Here is an 18,778-nt window from a genome sequence, read left to right as displayed (position 1 = left end):
GAATTTAATTTGACTGCATCAAACAGAGCTGTAAATTCAACTTCTCCCTGAAGAATTGCCTACAATAAAAAGAATGAAATTATAACTGAAGATAATACTCTGTAATATTGCTAATGTATTGCTGTGGGGGGAACTGATTTTAGATCATTTTAAAATGGACCCAGTAGACTGTCAAGTCTATTCCCCGGTTTGAGTGTTTCTTGCATTCGCCTTTTTGGTGATAGGGAATTGGTTCACATCCAGGAATGTTGTGTTTTTGATGCACTTCTAATTAAATGCACAGTAACATTGTGAGTTTGTTTCAGTGTACTGAAAGCATATGGTTATTATCGCTACCAATTACAGTGATAGTATTTTTTTGTACATGTCAGAGTTGATTCCCAAGTTTGATCTGTCTGTTGGGTCTTGCAGAACGGTAAAATGATACAAAGGAGCAGGAGGCTACTCAACCCCTTGTACCAATGCTGTCTCTTCGGAAGAACAATTCAATCAGTCCCACCCACTCCACTTGCTCCATCGTTTCGCATACATTTCCACTTCATGTACTTACCCAGCTTCCGATTTCACTGAATCCACCTTCCAGATCACAACATCACACTGTGAGAGGAAACGTTTCCTCTTGCCGTCTCTGGTTATTTTGCCAATCACGTCAAATCTGTGACCTCCAGTAACCAATCTTCCTGCCAATGGAAACTTTTCCTTCTCATTTTTAGCAACAAAACTGTTTCAGAATTTGCGAATCAGTAACAGAAATTGCTGGAAAATCTCAGCAGTTCTTTTGCTGTTTTTTTTGTTCAGAATTTCGAACCCCTTTGTCAAACGTCTCAGGAGGACAATGTTGCTTAAAGGTAATGGTTCTGAAAAAGTTTACGTCAAAGTTGCAATAAGCTCCACCCAATCTCATGAAGTCACTCTGCCTTTGGGTGGAGAATCAAACAGTTTAGCCTAAGGTCCAAATGGGGTCAGAAGTAAAATTCTTGGCTCCTTATAGTCTGAAGTATTTAGCTACCACGCAATAAACTCTGGTACAGTGCTCCAGCAAAACTCAGTGGAAGCTGGAAGAAAAACACCTTACTACAAGCCGTTCAGAGAAGCTTCACCTGACCAATCCCTGGAATGGATGGGATATCTTGTTGTGGAAAGCTTACACATATCCTCTGGAGTTTAGAAGAGGTGACTTGGTTCAAGACACCCAGAGATCCCTGAAGGCAGCAGAACAGCTGGTTAAGAAGGGATGTGGGATACTTGCCTTTATCAGTCAGGGCATTGAATACAAAAGCTGGGAGGTGGAGTTGAGTGTAACATTAGTTGGAGTACTGTACAAAAGGAAGGATGTGGTGGCACGGGAAGGCATGCAAAGGGGATTTACCAGGAAGTTGCCCAGGATTGAGCTCTGAAGAAAGATTGGATAGACTAGAGTTCTTTTCCTTCAAGCAGTGAAGGATGAACAGGGACCTGCTTGAGGCATACAAAATTCTGAGGGGGATAGACAGGGCAAATAGGAAGAAACATTTTCCTCTGAGCCGAGGGGTCAGTGACAAGCGGTTAACAGGGGATTTGAGGAAATAATTTTATTTTCACCCAGAGGATGGTGTGAAATTGGAACTCATGACCTAAAGGGATGAGGGAGGGGAGAACTGTCAGATATTTATGAAATGCCAAGATGTACAAGGCTAGTGCTGGAACATAGGATTAGAATAGATAAGTGCTTGATGACCAGCACAGACAAGATGGGCCCAAGGGCCTTTCCCAAAGACTTGATGACTCTCTCAACTCCTGCCTGACCTGGGCAGGGAGGATGTGGACAGGATGTGTCCTCTTGTGGAGAATCAAGAGCTAGGGCCGTTGCTTAAAAATCAGAGTTTTAATAAGCGATGAGGTGATCTCTTTTTCATGTTGCAAGTCTTTGGAACTCTCTTCCTGAAGAGGTGGTGGAGGCAGAGTTTTTGAATATTCTTAAGGAAGAGGTGGAAAGATTCCCATTAACCCAGGGGTTGAAAGATTATCAGGAGTAGGAGAGGAAGTGGGCTTGGGGTTACAGTCAGACCACTGTGGTTGTATTGAGTGCCAGACCAGGCTCTGAGGGTCTGGATGGGAGTGAGCACTTGAACACCACAGCAAGTGGTGAAAACTGTAATCAAATAGAAAGGTGCTTGTTGATAGCAGGAGACACAATGGACCAAAGGGCCTTTTCCCATACTGTTGGGTTCTTTTAAAACCAGAAACACTAATTTTGTATTTTTGGGGACTATCCACACCACTGTCTTCACAGAGCCCAGAGCCATGCGCAAAGACTGCTTTTATTTCTCCCTGAACACATCCACCATCACATCACCTCCCCCACCCCCACACCCTCACAGCCTCCACCCCCTGACCCCCCTCACAGCCTCCACCCCCCGACCCCCTCACAGCCTCCACCCCTGACCCCCTCACAGCCTCCACTCTTGACCCCCTCACAACCTCCACCCCTGACCCCCTCACAACCTCCACCCCTGACCCCCTCATAACCTCCACCCCGATCCCCTCACAAACTCCACCCCAACCCCAAACACAGCCTCCACCCCCCAACCCCCTCACAAACTCCACCCCCAACCCCCTCACAACCTCCACTTCCCGACCGCTTCACAGCCTCCACCTCTGACCTCCTCACAACCACCACCCATGACCCCCTCACAGCCTCCACCCCCTGACCCCCTCATGGCCTCCAGCTGCCCTCTCTCCAGGTCATCCTTGCAGCCTCTCTCCCACACACCCTGACCCCCCCCCCCCCCCCAACCTACTGGAGCTTTGGCCCCCTGTGGTTGCCCACTCCCTGCTCTCTCCGTTCATTCACCAGGCCTCAGGCCTCAGGATGAATAAGAGTACAGCTCACTGTCTCTCCAATCAGAGCTGCTTTTTTCCTGCCTCCCCCCCCTGCTGATAGGCTCACTGGTAAATGTAGACCCAGTCACGGGTCAGATAGGACCCTTGGTCAGGACACACTCTGTCCCATGGGGTACCTGTCATTGAAACAGACAGCATTGTTCAGGGTAATACTAAGAGGATGTTTCCCCTCATGGGGTAGTGTGGACCCAGGGGGCATCATCTCAGAATAAAGGGCAACAATTTAAAACTGAAGATGAAGAGGAATTTCCCCTCTCAGTTGGTTGGGAGTCTTTGGAACTCCTCGCCACAGAGCGTGGCGGGAGCTGAGTCCTAATTAGATAGATAGATAGGTAGGTAGAGATCCGTGATGAGATGTTTGTGGGTTTGTTCACTAAGCTGGGTATAAGCTGGGACTCATTCTCAATGAATCGGGGAACCAAGGGTTATGGGGAAAGGCAGAAAAGATTGTACTGAATGGTGGAGCAGGTTTGATGGGCTGAATGGCCTACTCCTTTCCTGTTTCTTAGAGTTTTACTAGACTTCAGTTCTAACCCTCACTGTTAGGTTCTCTGAGTTATAACATCCTTGCCTTAAGTGACTTTAAAGCTACCCTTTGGAATGCAATTTAGTTTATTTATCTGGTTTAGATTAGATTACTTACAGTGTGGAAACAGGCCCTCTGGGCCAACAAGTCCACACTGTCCCACCAAAATGCAACCCACCCATACTCTTTACCTAACACTAGGGAAAACTTAGCATGGCTAATTCACCTGATCTGCACTTCTTTGGACTGTGGGAAGAAACCCACACAGACACAGGGACAATGTGCAAAAACTCCACACAGTCAGTCACCTGAGGCAGGAATTGAACTCAGGTCTCTGCTGCGAGGCAGCAGTGCTAACCACTGTGCCACCCATTTGTTTGTTTTTATATCTCAGTATGCAGCATAGCATCTCATCATCAAATCCAGGAACCAACTCAGGGCATCTTGGAACTTTTAGAGAGAGACTATATAATTGTGAATGGTGGTTGTCTGGGAAAGGTAGTGGTGTGTGTGTGTGTGTGTGTGTGTGTGTGTGTGTGTGTGTGTGTGTGTGTGTGTGTGTGTACGCAAGCGCGCATGAGTGAGAGATGGAGATTGTGTGTGTGTGTGTGTGTGTTTGAGTGAGACAGGGAGATTGTGTATATGTGTGTGTGTGGGAGAGAGAGAGGGAGATTTTCTGTGTGTGACTGAGAGGGAGATTGTGTGTGTGAGAGGAAGATTGTGTGTGTGTGAGAGAGAGGGAGATTGTGTGAGTGAGTGTGTGTGTGCGAGAAAGGGAGATTGTGTGTATGTGTGTGTGGGGGAGAGAGAGGGAGATTTTCTGTGTGTGACTGAGGGAGATTGTGTGTGTGTGAGAGAGAGGGAGATTGTGTGTGTGTGTGTGTGTGTGTGTGTGTGTGTGTGTGTGTGTGTGTGTGTGTGTGTGTGTGTGTTTGAAATGACCTTGAGGAAAGCTTAAGCACGGTATGAAGTTCCATGATTTATGGAGGACCCCCTCCCCACCACCCTTGGGAAGGGGTCTGCTTTACAGTGGGGTGGCTGAGAAGGTCTGTTATTAATCGGCATCATTTGTAGCCTTCATGAAAACATATGTTTTGGGAGTTTGTTAACCTTCACTGTAGTGTTTCAAAGTGAACCCTTCAAATATATATGTCAAAGGAATATGTTTTTCCTTTTCACTTCATTCTTGCATTATTGAGCAAGTGTAACAATAACACAGAGCTGGAAATAAACTGTGACCAATTCCATAGAAAGAGGTTAACCTTGTTGCTTTTAGTTGGACACATATAAAACAGTAAACCATTGATCTCTCAGAATGGACACACATTGAGTTTAACATTTTTACTTTCTTGCATATGAATGACCTTGCAGACTGTATTTTTTGTAACACAAAAGACAACGTATAAGGTAGTTCCCAAAAGTGTTCAGAACTATTGAAGCCATTTATATTTGTATATGATCTTTTGCAAGGTCTGGAGGTGACAATGGATGGATGAGGATTTTCAGTTGTCAATACATTGATTGGAAATACTGCACGCTGTTATTCATGTGTGGGACGTGGGTGTCACTGGCTGGGCCCAGCATTTACTGCCCGTCCCTAGTTGCCCCTTGAGAAGGTGGGGGTGAGCTGCCTTCTTGAGCTGCTGCAGCACATGTACTGGAGGTAGACCCACAATGCCCTTAGGGAGGGAATTCCAGGATTTTGACCCAGCGACAGTGAAGGAACGGCGATATATCTCCAAGTCAAGATGGTGAGTGGCTTTGAAGGGAACTTGCAGAGAGGTATGTATTTGTTGCCCTTGACCTTCCAGATGGTAGAGGTTACGAGTTTGGCAGATGCAGTCTAATGAGGCTGTGTATATCGTTGCAGTGCATTTTGTAAATGGTGCACACTGATTTCACTGTGCATTGGAGAGGACAAATGTTCAAAGTGGCAGCTGGGGGTGGGGGTGGGGGTGGGAGGGGGGGTGTTGGGGGGGGCGTGACTGAACCAAATCGACAGGAACTCACTAACGTCAGGACTGCAATGAAGTGTCAACCTAAAACTGCCAACCTTGGAGTGTGGCTTCATACAGCAGCCTCATACAGAACCGTAATCAGGAGTGCTACCAGCTGAGGATTCACATGGAGCTAATGTTTAGGAAGACCATGAATGAATGAGGCCATTTGGCCCTTTATGTTGGTACCATCTCTTTGGAATGTGAAAACTACTCATTTGCTGTTTCACCAAACATAGGCTTTTGAACCCTCACCCTTCAAGTACTTTTCCAATTTTCTTCAGAAAGTTCCAAATGAATCAGCTTTTCTGGCAGCATATTCCCAAACCCAGTCCTTCTACAAACAAAAACCTTGCTCATGACCTCTGGTAACTGACTTTCCTACCTGTGGAAACAGCTTTTCCGAATTTACCTTTTCAAATTCAGCTCTGGTTTTAAACATCTCTATCAGATCTCCCTTTGATCTGTTCTGTTGTAGGGAGGACAAGCCTGGTTTCTCCAATCTGTCCGTGTAACTCAAGTCCCCTGAACGTGGTACCTTTCAATGGAGAAAGGATATTGATCTTGTAATGGTCAAATTTCATCTGAAACATTAAATTATTCATTCCACAAAGAAGAATGGGAATTAATGTTAAATGTTTATAGAATACAACCTTGTTCTGACCTTAAGTTTGAGTAACTTTTCTATTGTAACAATTCATAATGGTAATACCACCAAGAGCAACTGGGATCCACAGGTGTGATTATTTCATATCTTGGGCTATAACGGGCATGTGGATGTACAAGTGCATTGTCAGTATCTTTGCCATAAATCTCTCCTTTTGGCACTTAATGCTGAATTTAGTTTCTTCTGCATTTGCAGTTTCTGTAACCATGCGACTGCATAATCAGCTCCAAGGTAGCGGACTGCATTAGGAAAGACCACTTCAAAGGTTACCCGAAAAGTCAACTTAATTGTCAATATCCTTTTATCAAGTCAGTGATGGCCTTGAAATATTGCTTCCTCTTCACTCTACCTGTGAGAAATAATGAGAGAGAAACAGCCCATTAACTGGAGAATTAAAGCACGAGAGTACTTTATTCTGTATCCTATTTTGCATTTATTTATGTGCACAGTCATTTTTTTAAAAAAAAGGTTTCAAAGCACCTACCCCATCCATTTGGCTGTCAGACTGAGGGAAGATCAGTAGTTCTTTTGTAAATTTATACTGCAACTTTCACCAGAGACATGAGGCAGGATCGAGATGAATTTACTCCAATTAAACCATATTTTATCAGCTAAATGAGTAATTATAATCTGCGATGACCTTGTGATGGCATGTTTGAGGCATTAAGAATTTGGTGATTTAGGATTATTAGGGTAACATTAATTATTGTATGTCATGTTTGTTTTTCTAACAGGCTCTTAATCCAATGATAAATGGGAAATTCTTACCTGAGGATCAGAAAGGTCTCCAAAGTACTGGCCAATTTGCATTATTTATAATCCAGTGGTTTTAGTTTCAAGTGCGGTAATCAATACTGAGGGCAGCAGACAAAGGGCCTTGAAGTTATGGTTCTTGTTAATATTATGTTATCTAAGGAGCCAAGCTTACAAAACTGCTCCTGTTTGAAATTAGATACAATAATAATTCCTGAAGGAATGGCGGGCATGAATAAATAAATTACCTTTGAGACCATTCCCTGCCAAAACTTCTCTACCTCTCTCTCTCTCTCTCTCTCTCTTTTCTCCTTAAAATTAAACTTTGCGATCAACCCTTTGGTCACTGTTCCTGCTACATCTCGGCTGTAACTCTGTTGTTGTGTGCTGTCTGGGAGGAAAAAAAGTCACAGAGTAAATTCTGATCTTTAAATAAAAATAATGTCTCTTGAATAATTTTATTAATAGAAGCGTAGGAGCAGAATGGGCATTTCGACCCCTCAAGCCTGCTCCATCATTCAGTAAGATCTTGGCTAAATCACTTGTGGTCTCAGCTATATTATTCCATCTGTCCCCATAACCGTTGACTCCCTGGTCTATCACAAATCTAATTCAGCTTAAAATTAATTCCATGTACAGCCCACCAAAGAATTTCACAGTTTAATAAGATGTGAGGGCAGCAGCAGGCCATTCAGCCCATTGTGATTAGTGTGGTGCTGGAAAAGCACAGCAGGTCAGGCAGCATCAGAGGAGCAGGAAAATTTTGGGCAAAAGCCCTAATCCTCAATTTTCCTGCTCTCGGATGCTGCCTGACCTGTTGTGCTTTTCCAGCACCACTCTAATCTTGACTCTGATCTCCAGCATCTGCAGTCCCCACTTCTGCCCATTCAGCCCATCAAGTCTGATTTGATTAGCCTCAACTCTACTTTCCTGCCTTTCCCCGCAACCCTTGGCTCTTTTACCCGTTTAGAAATCCGTCTATCTCAGCCTTGAATATAATTAATGACCCAACCTCAGCAGCCCTTTGTGATAAAGAATTCCAAAGATTCTGAGAGAAAAAAGCTCTTCCTCATTACTGTCTTCAATGTGTAATCCCTTGTTCTGGGATTATACCCTCTGGTCGTAGACTCTCCCACAAGGGGGAGCAGTCTCTCCCCATCCTCCCTGTCAAACCCTCAGTTTATTTTTCAATAGGATCCCTTCTCATTCCCCTAAACTCCATTGACCCAAACGACCCAACCAATCTTTAAGAAGATTCATCAGTACCCATAGGCTGGTGAATCTTCTCTGGGTCCATCTCCAATGCCAGGGTATCTTTCCTTAAATAAGGAATCCAAAACTATTCCCAGTATTCCAACTGTGATAAATTTTCTCATCTCTGTTTTAAAAGAGAAACTTATTTTTTAATCAGGATTGCTAGTCTCCTGGGGAAGAGGAACCATCTGCACAATATACATCTTATCCAGACCTCTCAAGATCAAATGTGATTCAACCAGACTTTATAAATATATAGGTTAAAGGAAGGCTGTCGGGTGGCTGTAACTCCAGGAGTAGCTGCACTTGCTGTTTTTAGGTTCCATTATTTATTTAGCGTCATAGAGTCACAGAGATGTACAGCATGGAAACAGATCCTTCGGTCCAACTCATTCATGATGACCAGATATCCTAAATGAGTCTAGTCCATTTGCCAGCACTTGCATATATCTTTCTAAACCCTTCCTATTCATAAACCCATCCAGATGCCTTTTAAATGTTGTAATTGTACCAGCCTCCACCACTTTCTCTGGCAGCTCATTCCATACAAGCCCCACCCTCTGCATGAAAATGTTACCCCTTAGGTCTCTTTTAAATCTTTCCCCTCTCACACTAAACCTTTGCCCTCTAATTCTGAATTCCCCCACCCCAGGGAAAAGACCTTGTCTATTCATCCTATCCATGCCCCTCATGATTTTATAAACTTTATAAGGTCACCCCTCAGCCTCTGATGCTCCAGGGAAAACAGGCCAAGCCTATTCAGCCTCTCTCAATAGCTCAAATCCTCCACCTCTAGCAACATTAAGAAATAATGAAGACAGCAACTACTGTGTTTGTTTAAGTATCAGCCATTGCTTACTTGACAAGAGAAAGTGAGGACTGCAGATGCTGGAGATCAGAGCTGAAAATGTGTTGCTGGAAAAGCGCAGCAGGTCAGGCAGCATCCAAGGAACAGGAGAATTGACGTTTCGGGCACAAGCCCTTCTTGACAGCACACTTACCTTGGTACAACACAATATTGGGTTCATCAGGACTTAAACACAAAAGTCAAAGTTCACACTCCAGTGAAATGCTGCACTGAAATGAATGTGACACTATCGGGAAGAAGCGCAGGGGGCTTCTCCCCCATGTCATTCTTCAATCGACACGATCAAAACACTGAGTAAAAAGTGAGGTCTGCAGATGCTGGAGATCAGAGCTGAAAATGTGTTGCTGGTTAAAGCACAGCAGGTTAGGCAGCATCCAAGGAACAGGAAATTCAATGTTTTGGGCCAGAGCCCAAAACGTCGAATTTCCTGTTCCTTGGATGCTGCCTAACCTGCTGTGCTTTAACCAGCAACACACGATCAAAACACTGTTTGGTCTTTGCTGTTTGTGGGATCTTGCTGTGTGCGAATTGGCTGCTGCGTTTCCCACACTACAGCAGTGACTGGACTACAAAATGTATGTCCTTAGCTGTTACGTGCTTGGAGAATTCTGGGAGTCATGAAAGGCCCCATGTCTTGCAGGGGAAGAGAAAGCCTATTATCGTTAGATTATTAACTCAGAACCTGAGAGGAGGTGAGGACTGCAGATGCTGAACTGTCAGAGTCAAAAAGTGTGGCGCTGGAAAAGCACAGCAGGTCAGGCAGCACCCAAGGAGCAGGAGAGTCGACGTTTTGGGCATAAGCCCTTTATCAGGAATGTCGGGGTTGGGGGGAGGGTAGCTGGGAAGGCGATTGGTAGATGCAGGAAGGGGGTGATGGTCATAGGTTGAAGGGAGGGTCGAGTGGAGAGGTGGGAAGGAAGATGGACAAGTAGGACACTTCAAGTTGAAGGGGTTAATCTAGGATGAGTTGGGAGAAGGGGAGATTTGGAAACTAGTGAAGTTGATGTTGATGTCATGTATTTGGAGTTCCCAAGGTAGAAGACGAGGTGTTCTTCCTCCAGGTGTCAGGTAGCTAGAATTTGGCGGTGGAGGAGGCCCAAGATTTGCATGTCCTTGGCTGAGTGGGAGGGGGAGTTGAAGTGGTTGGCCGCAGGGCAGAGAGTTTGTTGGAAGCATGTGGCCAGACATTACTCCAGAAATCCAGGTAATAGAACAAAGAACAGTACAGGAACAGGCCCTTTGGCCCATCAAACCTGTATCGACACATGATGCCTTTCAAAACTAAAGCCTTTTGCCTCTATGTGGTCAGTATCCCTCGATTCCTTGCTGATTTGTGTATCTGTCAAGATGCCTCTTAAATGTTGCTATTGTATCTGCTTCTACCACCTCCTTTGGCAGTGCGTTCCGGCACTCACCTCCCTCTGTGTAAAAAAAAACCTTCTCTCACACATTTCCTTTAAACTTATCCCCTTCTAGCTTAAACCTATGTCCCTAAATAATTAACATTTCTTCCCTGGGAAATTAAAAAATGCATGTCTGTCTTTTTATTAAAACTAGTTTCTATTATATGTTCACACAGTATGAGATGGTTCGTGAGGATTCCAATAATTAGTTTCAAAGTGATGTTTCAACATTATTGGGTATTTCTTGAGGCAGAGCAGAATTGATTGCTTTGCAATCAGGAGCAGCTTTTTAAAAAAGTCCTTACAATTAGCGAAACCCTGAAATTGTTTGTGGATGCAGAGTCAGGACACAAAGGCAACTTCTTTCACGTTCCCCTTGTCAATGCTGGGCACCCTCGGGGTAGTTAAACAGCACAATTTCAACACTTTGGAGTGACTTGAGGGAGTTTGGACTGTAGTGGTAGTGAAGAGTGTGCTGCTTTGGGATGCAGTGTGTGTGGTGTTGCCTGGGATAGTTCGTTGTCACCACGAAGCTTAACGAGAAGAAGTTTTGATTTAAAAAAGACATCGTTTATTGCGTGTTAGGAATTAGGCACAAGTCATGTGAATAAGTTAGACACTGTTCCCAGGATTACAGTCTCTAATGTTAAGTTGTTCTGCCTTATCCCCACCCAAGAGAATAGGACAGCACCAGATTGGGTGGGATTTAATGCAGTCTCCAACATTAACCCTTTTGGAGCCATTACCTTATATGGTAAGAAATAAACTATTGGAGCAAACTTACGGTATTTGTCCAATTGAGTTTGCTCCACCATTTGACAATGGTTGATATGGACACACACACACACATCATTGAGCTTATGGGCTGGGCACTAAGGTGGTAATTCATTTCAGTTTGTGTTGGGGTGATCCGTGTGGCATGTTCATGTTCCATGCAGAAGGTTAGGATCAAAGGAACAGGAGAAAGTGATGCATTCCCTTCACCTTATTTCACCATTAGTAAGATCATGGTGCATCTATGTTCTAACTCCACATGTCCCTTCAAACTATCTTTGGCAAAAATCTATCCATCTCCATTTTAAAGTGACTAATTGTTTTAGCATCAATTGACATTTGTATAAGAGAATTCCATCTGTGTGTGAAATGTCCAGTGCTAATTTGTTCTATATTCCCAGACCGGTGGAAATAGTTTCTCCCAATAAACCTGATCTTTTCTCCTTCACATCTTGAAAAACTTCAACGAAGTTGGTGCTGAATTACATAATCTATAGAATCCTTACAGTGCTGAAGCAAGCCATTCAGCCCATTGAGGCAAAAGTGAGGACTGCAGATGCTGGAGATCAGAGTGTAGATTAGAGTGTTGCTGGAAAAGCACAGCAGGTCAGGCAGCATCCGAGGAGCAGGAAAATCGAAGTTTTGGGCTAAAGCCCTTCATCAGGAATGAAGCCCTTCATTCCTCATGAAGGGCTTTTGCCTGAAACGTCGATTTTCCTGCTCCTCAGATGCTGCCTGACCTGCTGTGCTTTTCCAGCACCACTCTGATCGAGATTCAGCCCATTGAGTCAGCGCCAACCCTCTGAAAAGCACCCCACACAGACTCATCCCCTCCAATCTTATTCTCTGTAACATTTCTGGTGACTAACCCACCTAATTGCATGGGGCAATTTGCAAGGCCAATCCATGGGAAGAAATCGGAGCACCCGGAGGAAACCCATGCAGACATGGGAGAACGTGCACATTTTTCAAATTCTAGGAAATTAGACCCTAGTTTGTTTAAATCTATCCTTGTACCTTAACCCTTGGAGCTCAGGTATCATTCTATGCTGTACACACTTTGAAGGACGTGGGTTTAAGTATTATTGAGAGATTTAAGCATAATATTTCTGCAGGTTCTCTCAGCAACACGGCCGCACTGTCAGAGGTGAAAACTTCTGGACGTAAAGTTAAATTTGAAGCATCTCTGTCTCTCTGCTCCACTCTCCTCAGATGGAAATAAAAAGATCCATTGACACCATCAGGGAGTTCATCCAGTGTTCTGGCCAATGTATATGCCCCACTCAGCAGCAAAGGAACAGGCAATGGGCTCACTGATAGCACTGGCCAGCAGATGTGAAGCTGAAGAAAAGCATATCCCTCGGGTGCTGTCTGACCTGCAGTGCTTTTCCAGCTTTACATTTATTGACTCTCACTTCCAGCATCCGCACCGTCTCCAAGTCACTGATAACATTGCATTTACATAGCACCCTCAGGTTGTCCCAATGCCCTCCACACTCAATGAAGCACTTCCAAAGTATTGTTACTATGAAGTACAGGCAATCAATTACCACATAGCAAGCTCGCTCCAGTGGGGTCACCATCTGATAATCTGTTTTTCTGATGTTGCTGAGAGATAATATTGGCGTAAGACTTTCCAGGGGTGCTTAATCTGTCATCATAATGTTAATGATATTTATTCTAAAGAAGGAAAACTAAGGCAGAGTTTTTGTTAATCCTTTTGTTTCAGAATGAGCCATACCCGACTCGGCAGTATAAAGGAGTGCATTTTGGTAACCGCACATCGAAACGCATTGATTTTAAAATTCGTGAAGGCCCTGGACCTGGGACGTACGATCTCCTGAAGTCAGTATAGTGTTTCTTTCAGCACTATTAAATACTATTTCTTTGTTGTCTATAAATTGCAGAATATTTATTACAATAACCCCTGATATTAGATCTACAACACAGTTCAATTCCATAGGTTGCATGGTGGCACAGTGGTTAGCACTGCTGCCTCGCAGCACCAGGGTCCCAGGTTTGATTCCAACCTCGGGTGACTTGTCTGTGTGGAGTTTGCACATTCTCCCCATGTTTGCATGGAGTTTGCTCTGTTTTCCTCCCACAGTCCAAAGATATACAGGTTAGGTGGTTTAGCTGTGGGAAATGCAGGGTCCCAGGGATTGGGTGCGATGCTGTTTCGAAGGTGAGTGTGGACTTGATGGGCTGAATGGCCTGCTTCTGCACTGTAGGGATTCTATAATATCTTTGAATTTATAGTACTGTGTGGTTTCCTGATGTGTTAAAAATCCAAGGTTAAGATGCACAACTTTCCAGAAGGTGGCCTGAAAATGGACCTGTTGTCATCATGAGTTTGAACTGATGTCACTCTCAGAGTTGTAATAGCTTCAATTGTTCTGGCATTTCTCATTAGCATGTACCCTGGTAAGGTGTGCTGTGCAAACACAATAGCACTGTATTAATGTTCATTCACTTTTGAAACAGTTAGATCTTCTAAAATAATCCACATGATTTGGGGTTATAGCTTTTATTGTTGGGGTAATTGATATAAGCTCAAAGCTGGCTATCAAAATGGCCACCTGTGCTGGCTTGAACGGTTCTGGTGAAGTCAGTAACTGGAAACAGATGCCACTAAGCCAGAATGAATCAGTGTGAGTATGGCTGACATCACTGTGTTCCCTCTGTAATAGTGTCACTGGCTGCACCTGCCGACTAGGGATGAATTCTCATATATCCATGGGGGCTGAGAATTGAGAGCAGGGGCAAAGCCCATGAGAGGGGTCAAAGGGCGTGAATGAGGGAGATGAGCAAAGGCTGGCAAAGAGGTGACAACCATTGAAGAGTGCAGGCGGGTGGCTGCTCAAGCTGGGCAAGTGAGAGAGAGTGAGAGTGGCTCTGGCCTGAGTTGGGGGTTGGTGTTTGGGGATGAGGGCAGGCAGTAGTATGGATGGTAGTGCTGAGGATATCCTTATTGCCTGACAAGAAGCAGCTGCTTCACTAAGTAGCTCAGGTCTGGCTTATAGTGTCATAGAGTCATAGAGTCATCGAGATGTACAGCATGGAAACAGACCCTTCAGTCCAACCTGTCCATGCCGACCAGATATCCCAACCCAAACTAGTCACACCTGCCAGCACCCAGCCCATATCCCTTGAAACCCTTCCTATTCATATACCCATCCAAATGCCTCTTAAATGTTGCAATTGTATCAGCCTTCACCACATCCTCTGGCAGCTCATTCCATACACTTACCACCCTCTGTGTGAAAAAGTTGTCCTTTCGGTCTCTTTTATATCTTTCCCCTCTCACCCTAAACCTATGCCCTCTAGTTCTGGACTCCCCGATCCCAGGGAAAAGACTTTGTCTATTTACCCTATCCATGCCCCTCATAATTTTGTAAACCTCTATAAGGTCACCCCTCAGCCTCTGACGCTCCAGGGAAAACAGCCCCAGCCTGGTCAGCCTCTCCCTGTAGCTCAGATACTCCAACCATGGCAACATCCTTGTAAATCTTTTCTGAACCCTTTCAAGTTTCATAACATGTTTTTGATAGGAAGGAGACCAGAATTGCACGCAATATTCGAACAGTGGCCTAACCAATGTCCTGTACAGCCGCAACATGACCTCCCAACTCCTGTACTCAATACTCTGACCAATGAAGGAAAGCATACCAAATGCCTTCTTCACTATCCTATCTATCTGTGACTCCACTTTCATGGAGCTATGAACCTGCACTCCAAGGTCTCTTTGTTCAGCAACACTCCCTAGGACCTTACCATTAAGTGTGTAAGTCCTGCTAAGATTTGCTTTCCCAAAATGCAGCACCTCGCATTTATCTGAATTAAACTCCATCTACCACTTCTCAGCCCATTGGCCCATCTGGTCCAGATCCTGTTGTAATCTGAGGTAGCCCTCTTTGCTGTCCACTACACCTCCAATTTTGGTGTCATTCGCAAACTTACTAACTGTACCTCTTATGCTCGCATCCAAATCATTTATGTAAATCACAAAAAGTAGAGGTCCCAGCACCGATCCTTGTGGCACTCCACTGGTCACAGGCCTCCAGTCTGAAAAACAACCCTCCACCACCACCCTCTGTCTTCTACCTTTGAGCCAGTTCTGTATCCAAGTGGCTAGTTCTCCCTGTATTCCATGAGATCTAACCTTGCTAATCAGTCTCCCATGGGGAATCTTGTCGAACACCTTACTGAAGTCCATATAGATCACATCTACTTCTCTGCCCTCATCAATCTTCTTTGTTACTTCTTCAAAAAACTCAATCAAGTTTGTGAGACATGATTTCCCACGCACGAAGCCATGTTGACTATCCTGAATCAGTCCTTGCCTTTCCAAATACACGTACATCTTGTCCCTCAGGATTCCCTCCAACAACTTGCCCACCACCGAAGTCAGGCTCACCGATCTATAGTTCCCCTGGCTTGTCTTTACCACGCTCTGTCCAGTTGGAATGGAAACTGCCATCCATCTCCTGGCAGTGAGTGGTGTTGCCATGATCCTTGTGCCGAAAATGTGTTGCTGGAAAAGCACAGCAGGTCAGGCAGCATCCAAGGAACAGGAGATTCGACGTTTCGGACATAAGCCCTTCTTCAGGAATGTGATCCTTGTGCCACCTAGAGAGGACATTCCTACGAAACACAGGAATCCCCTATAAAAATCAACTTAGTTAGACATGCTATGACACACCTCCAGGGCCATTTCTTCCCAAGTTGAGACTTGAATCCAGACGTTCTAGCTCAGTCATGACAATTGCATCTCAAGACCCTTGGCCATTACAGATTATATTCAACAATAGCACTGTGTTTAAATGATGCCAGTCTTTGTAAAGCAATGCACATTTTATTTAATGGATTGGAACACTGCAATAGCACAACCTGTGTTATGTTAGCTATTGTCCATCACTCAGCTATACTCTTTATAAGTGGTCGGGACAAACATATATAATCTACTTCTAAACCATGATTCCCTCCCCCACACCTTTGCTGAGGGCTCACACACACTGATCAGTGTGCTGACTCTTTCCCAACATTGACTTCCGATTTACATGCTCAAGCCTTGGAGGACTGCACTGAGGAAAACAATAATAGAGAGAAGATAATCCCCCCCATCCCTTCCGATCTGGTCCATCTCTAATCTCTCTGTCAGTTGTTGCTGGGGTGGTGTTGCGCAAGTCCCTGTGTTGATCCTCACTCCACGGTCTTGGTTGTATAATCTCGGCTGACCGTGTTGGTGCTGACGGAGTGTTGCACTGTCAGAGGGGCTGTCTCTGAAATAAAGCATTAAACTGAGGCCACGTCAGGTGCCTGGGCTGTAGGGAGAAAGAGCAACCAACCCACGAACAACACTGCATTAAACACACGAGGTGCAAACGTCCCCCACACAAAGTCAGTGTAGCGGGTGTAATGAGGTCAGCCACAGGTGGACCTCATAGAATATGGGGCTGTTAGTCGGATCCAATCAGGGGGCCCTGGCTGACAGATATAAACAGGTGTGTCAGCGGTTCTGTTCACTCTGAGAGCTGCCTCTGAGGGAGCTGGATCAGTGTCAAGGACTCTCCCTGTGTAAATAAAGGGGGACTTGGTGATGGGATACCGGCCTGCTGTGGAGTTATTTCAGTCAGAATGATCAATTGCAGTTTAACCTTATCAGATTTTGAATGAAGGTATTTCAGTCAGATGTAGAGAGCAATACTCTGCTTGAGGCTGAGTGAATCATCTGATAGGAGATCAGAGCTGAAAATGTGTTGCTGGAAAAGCGCAGCAGGTCAGGCAGCATCCAAGGAACAGGAAATTCGACGTTTCGGGCATAAGCCCTTCATCAGCAACACATTTTCAGCTCTGCATCATCTGATAGTCTTCCAGTGAGCTGGGAGCAGACCTTAGCATTAACTCTCGATTACTGCAACAACTGTTACCGTTAAAGGGAGTACAGCAAGAGAGTTTCGCAGGTAATTCTGCACAGTGTGATTTTAACTGGAGGATTTGGATTTGAACTGAAATTATTAAAGATAGTGACGCAGGGTCGTAGGGCCATTGCAAAAAAAGCAGGAATCAAATCACTGGTGTTGATTTTATGGATGGATAATGCTGCAGTTATTAAAACAGAAATACTCTGCAGGTTTGGCAGAGTCTGTGAAGAGAGAGAGAGAGAAAAAAAAGAGTTAATGTTTCAAGTTGATGACTGTCATCAGAAAAGTTTAATAGACGGCTCAAATGAGAGATGCCAGATCTGAAACAAAGCCCAGGGTCTTGACAGTCTGCAGCAATGAAACCTAGAAGGTACGCTCCCGAGGTCCTGAAAGCCTGATTTCAGAGGAATTTACCTGGGAAGGGTAAGCTGCTGATGGACCAATTACCCCGTATTGGGAACGCTCCGAAAAGTCTTCAGATCTGAGTTGGGGGTTGAAGATTTTGGAGGTGTCCGACAGAGTTATCTGCATAATTACTGAAGGAAAGTTACCTGTTCTAGCTTCAGGGTAACCCCAGCGCCTTCGCCTCGGTACACCACTGACCCTGCGCTCCTCACCCCCCAACACCCCTACACACCACCTCCCCACACCACCTCCTAACAGCCACCCATGATCATCTACCTTCCCCCAACCCCTTACCTGACCCTTGACCTCCTGACCCCAGTTGAACATGACCTCCCCCTTCAAACCCATTGCTGCACCCCCCCAACCCCCCCACCCCCATCACTTCCAACATTCCCCGACTCTGATCTCACCATTCAACAGGGGAAAGGATTTGAAGATTACCTGTGGAGAATGCGAGGATACTGATGTGGAGTAACAATGATACATATCTCTAGGGCCTGGTATCAGTTTCCAGTGCAATTCTGTGTCATATAGATAGAAATGTGATGTATTCACAACTGTGAGCTAAATATTTGGCTTGTTTTGTACTTCAGGGAAAATACTATTTATTGTGAAAATCTGAACATGAAGAATAAAGATCAGAAGTATGAATCTCACATCCCCCGATACCTTGATGCAGTTGTACAAGAGGAGGAAAAGAAGGTAAAAAAAGATTACTGCAGAAGCTGGTTTTGCTTTTTTCATTTTCCACATTATCCAGTTCCTGTTACATTTGTAAGTCCTCAGTCGAATGGTTTGCATCAGTTACACGTTCTATCTGTCACGCAGCAACCCATGACAATTTGTTACATCAGAGTGTACATTTATTTCACAAATGTCAGCCATGCCAAGAATTCCATTTGCGTCCTTTGTCAAAATATAAAGGCCCAGCTTTGTGTGACACGTATTAATCGCGATAAATCTGGGTACTGCGCAGAGGGACCATTGAGAGTTGGCTGAAGCGTGAGATAACATCAGTTTCAGGGCAGGAAATGCCCACCTCATCACAGATACTCCGAGCCCGGGAGGATTTTTAACCTAACTCTCCAATGGGTGTTAAGAGGACACCTTTGTTTTATATCCCTGTTAAGATTTATCTCCCTCAACATCAAGGAAGAATAAAACTTGGATGCTCTGTAAAATTAATGTCACATCCGGTCCCCTCAGTTTTCCTGAATGAAGGCAAAATGTTGTGGATGCTGGAAATTGGAAACAAGCACAGAGCATGTTGGGGAAATTCAGCAGGTCTAGCAGCATCTGTGGAGAGAGAAGCAGAATTAACGTT

The 18,778-nt window shown here is 44.7% G+C and overlaps 1 protein-coding gene across 1 annotated transcript in view; it reads left to right on the top strand.

Annotated features, from left to right (window-relative positions):
* Window positions 1–18,778, top strand: part of stpg2 (sperm-tail PG-rich repeat containing 2) — a 239,847-nt gene that overhangs the window by 31,173 nt on the left and 189,896 nt on the right. The window contains exons 5-6 of the mRNA XM_060851462.1: window positions 12,855–12,970; window positions 18,048–18,156. Coding sequence (XP_060707445.1) covers window positions 12,855–12,970; window positions 18,048–18,156 — 225 coding nt within the window. The remainder of the gene's footprint in view (window positions 1–12,854; window positions 12,971–18,047; window positions 18,157–18,778) is intronic.

This window comes from Hemiscyllium ocellatum, chromosome 36 (assembly GCF_020745735.1).
Source record: "Hemiscyllium ocellatum isolate sHemOce1 chromosome 36, sHemOce1.pat.X.cur, whole genome shotgun sequence".
Lineage (NCBI taxonomy): Eukaryota > Metazoa > Chordata > Chondrichthyes > Orectolobiformes > Hemiscylliidae > Hemiscyllium > Hemiscyllium ocellatum.
This window is presented reverse-complemented; position numbering and strand designations above follow the sequence as displayed.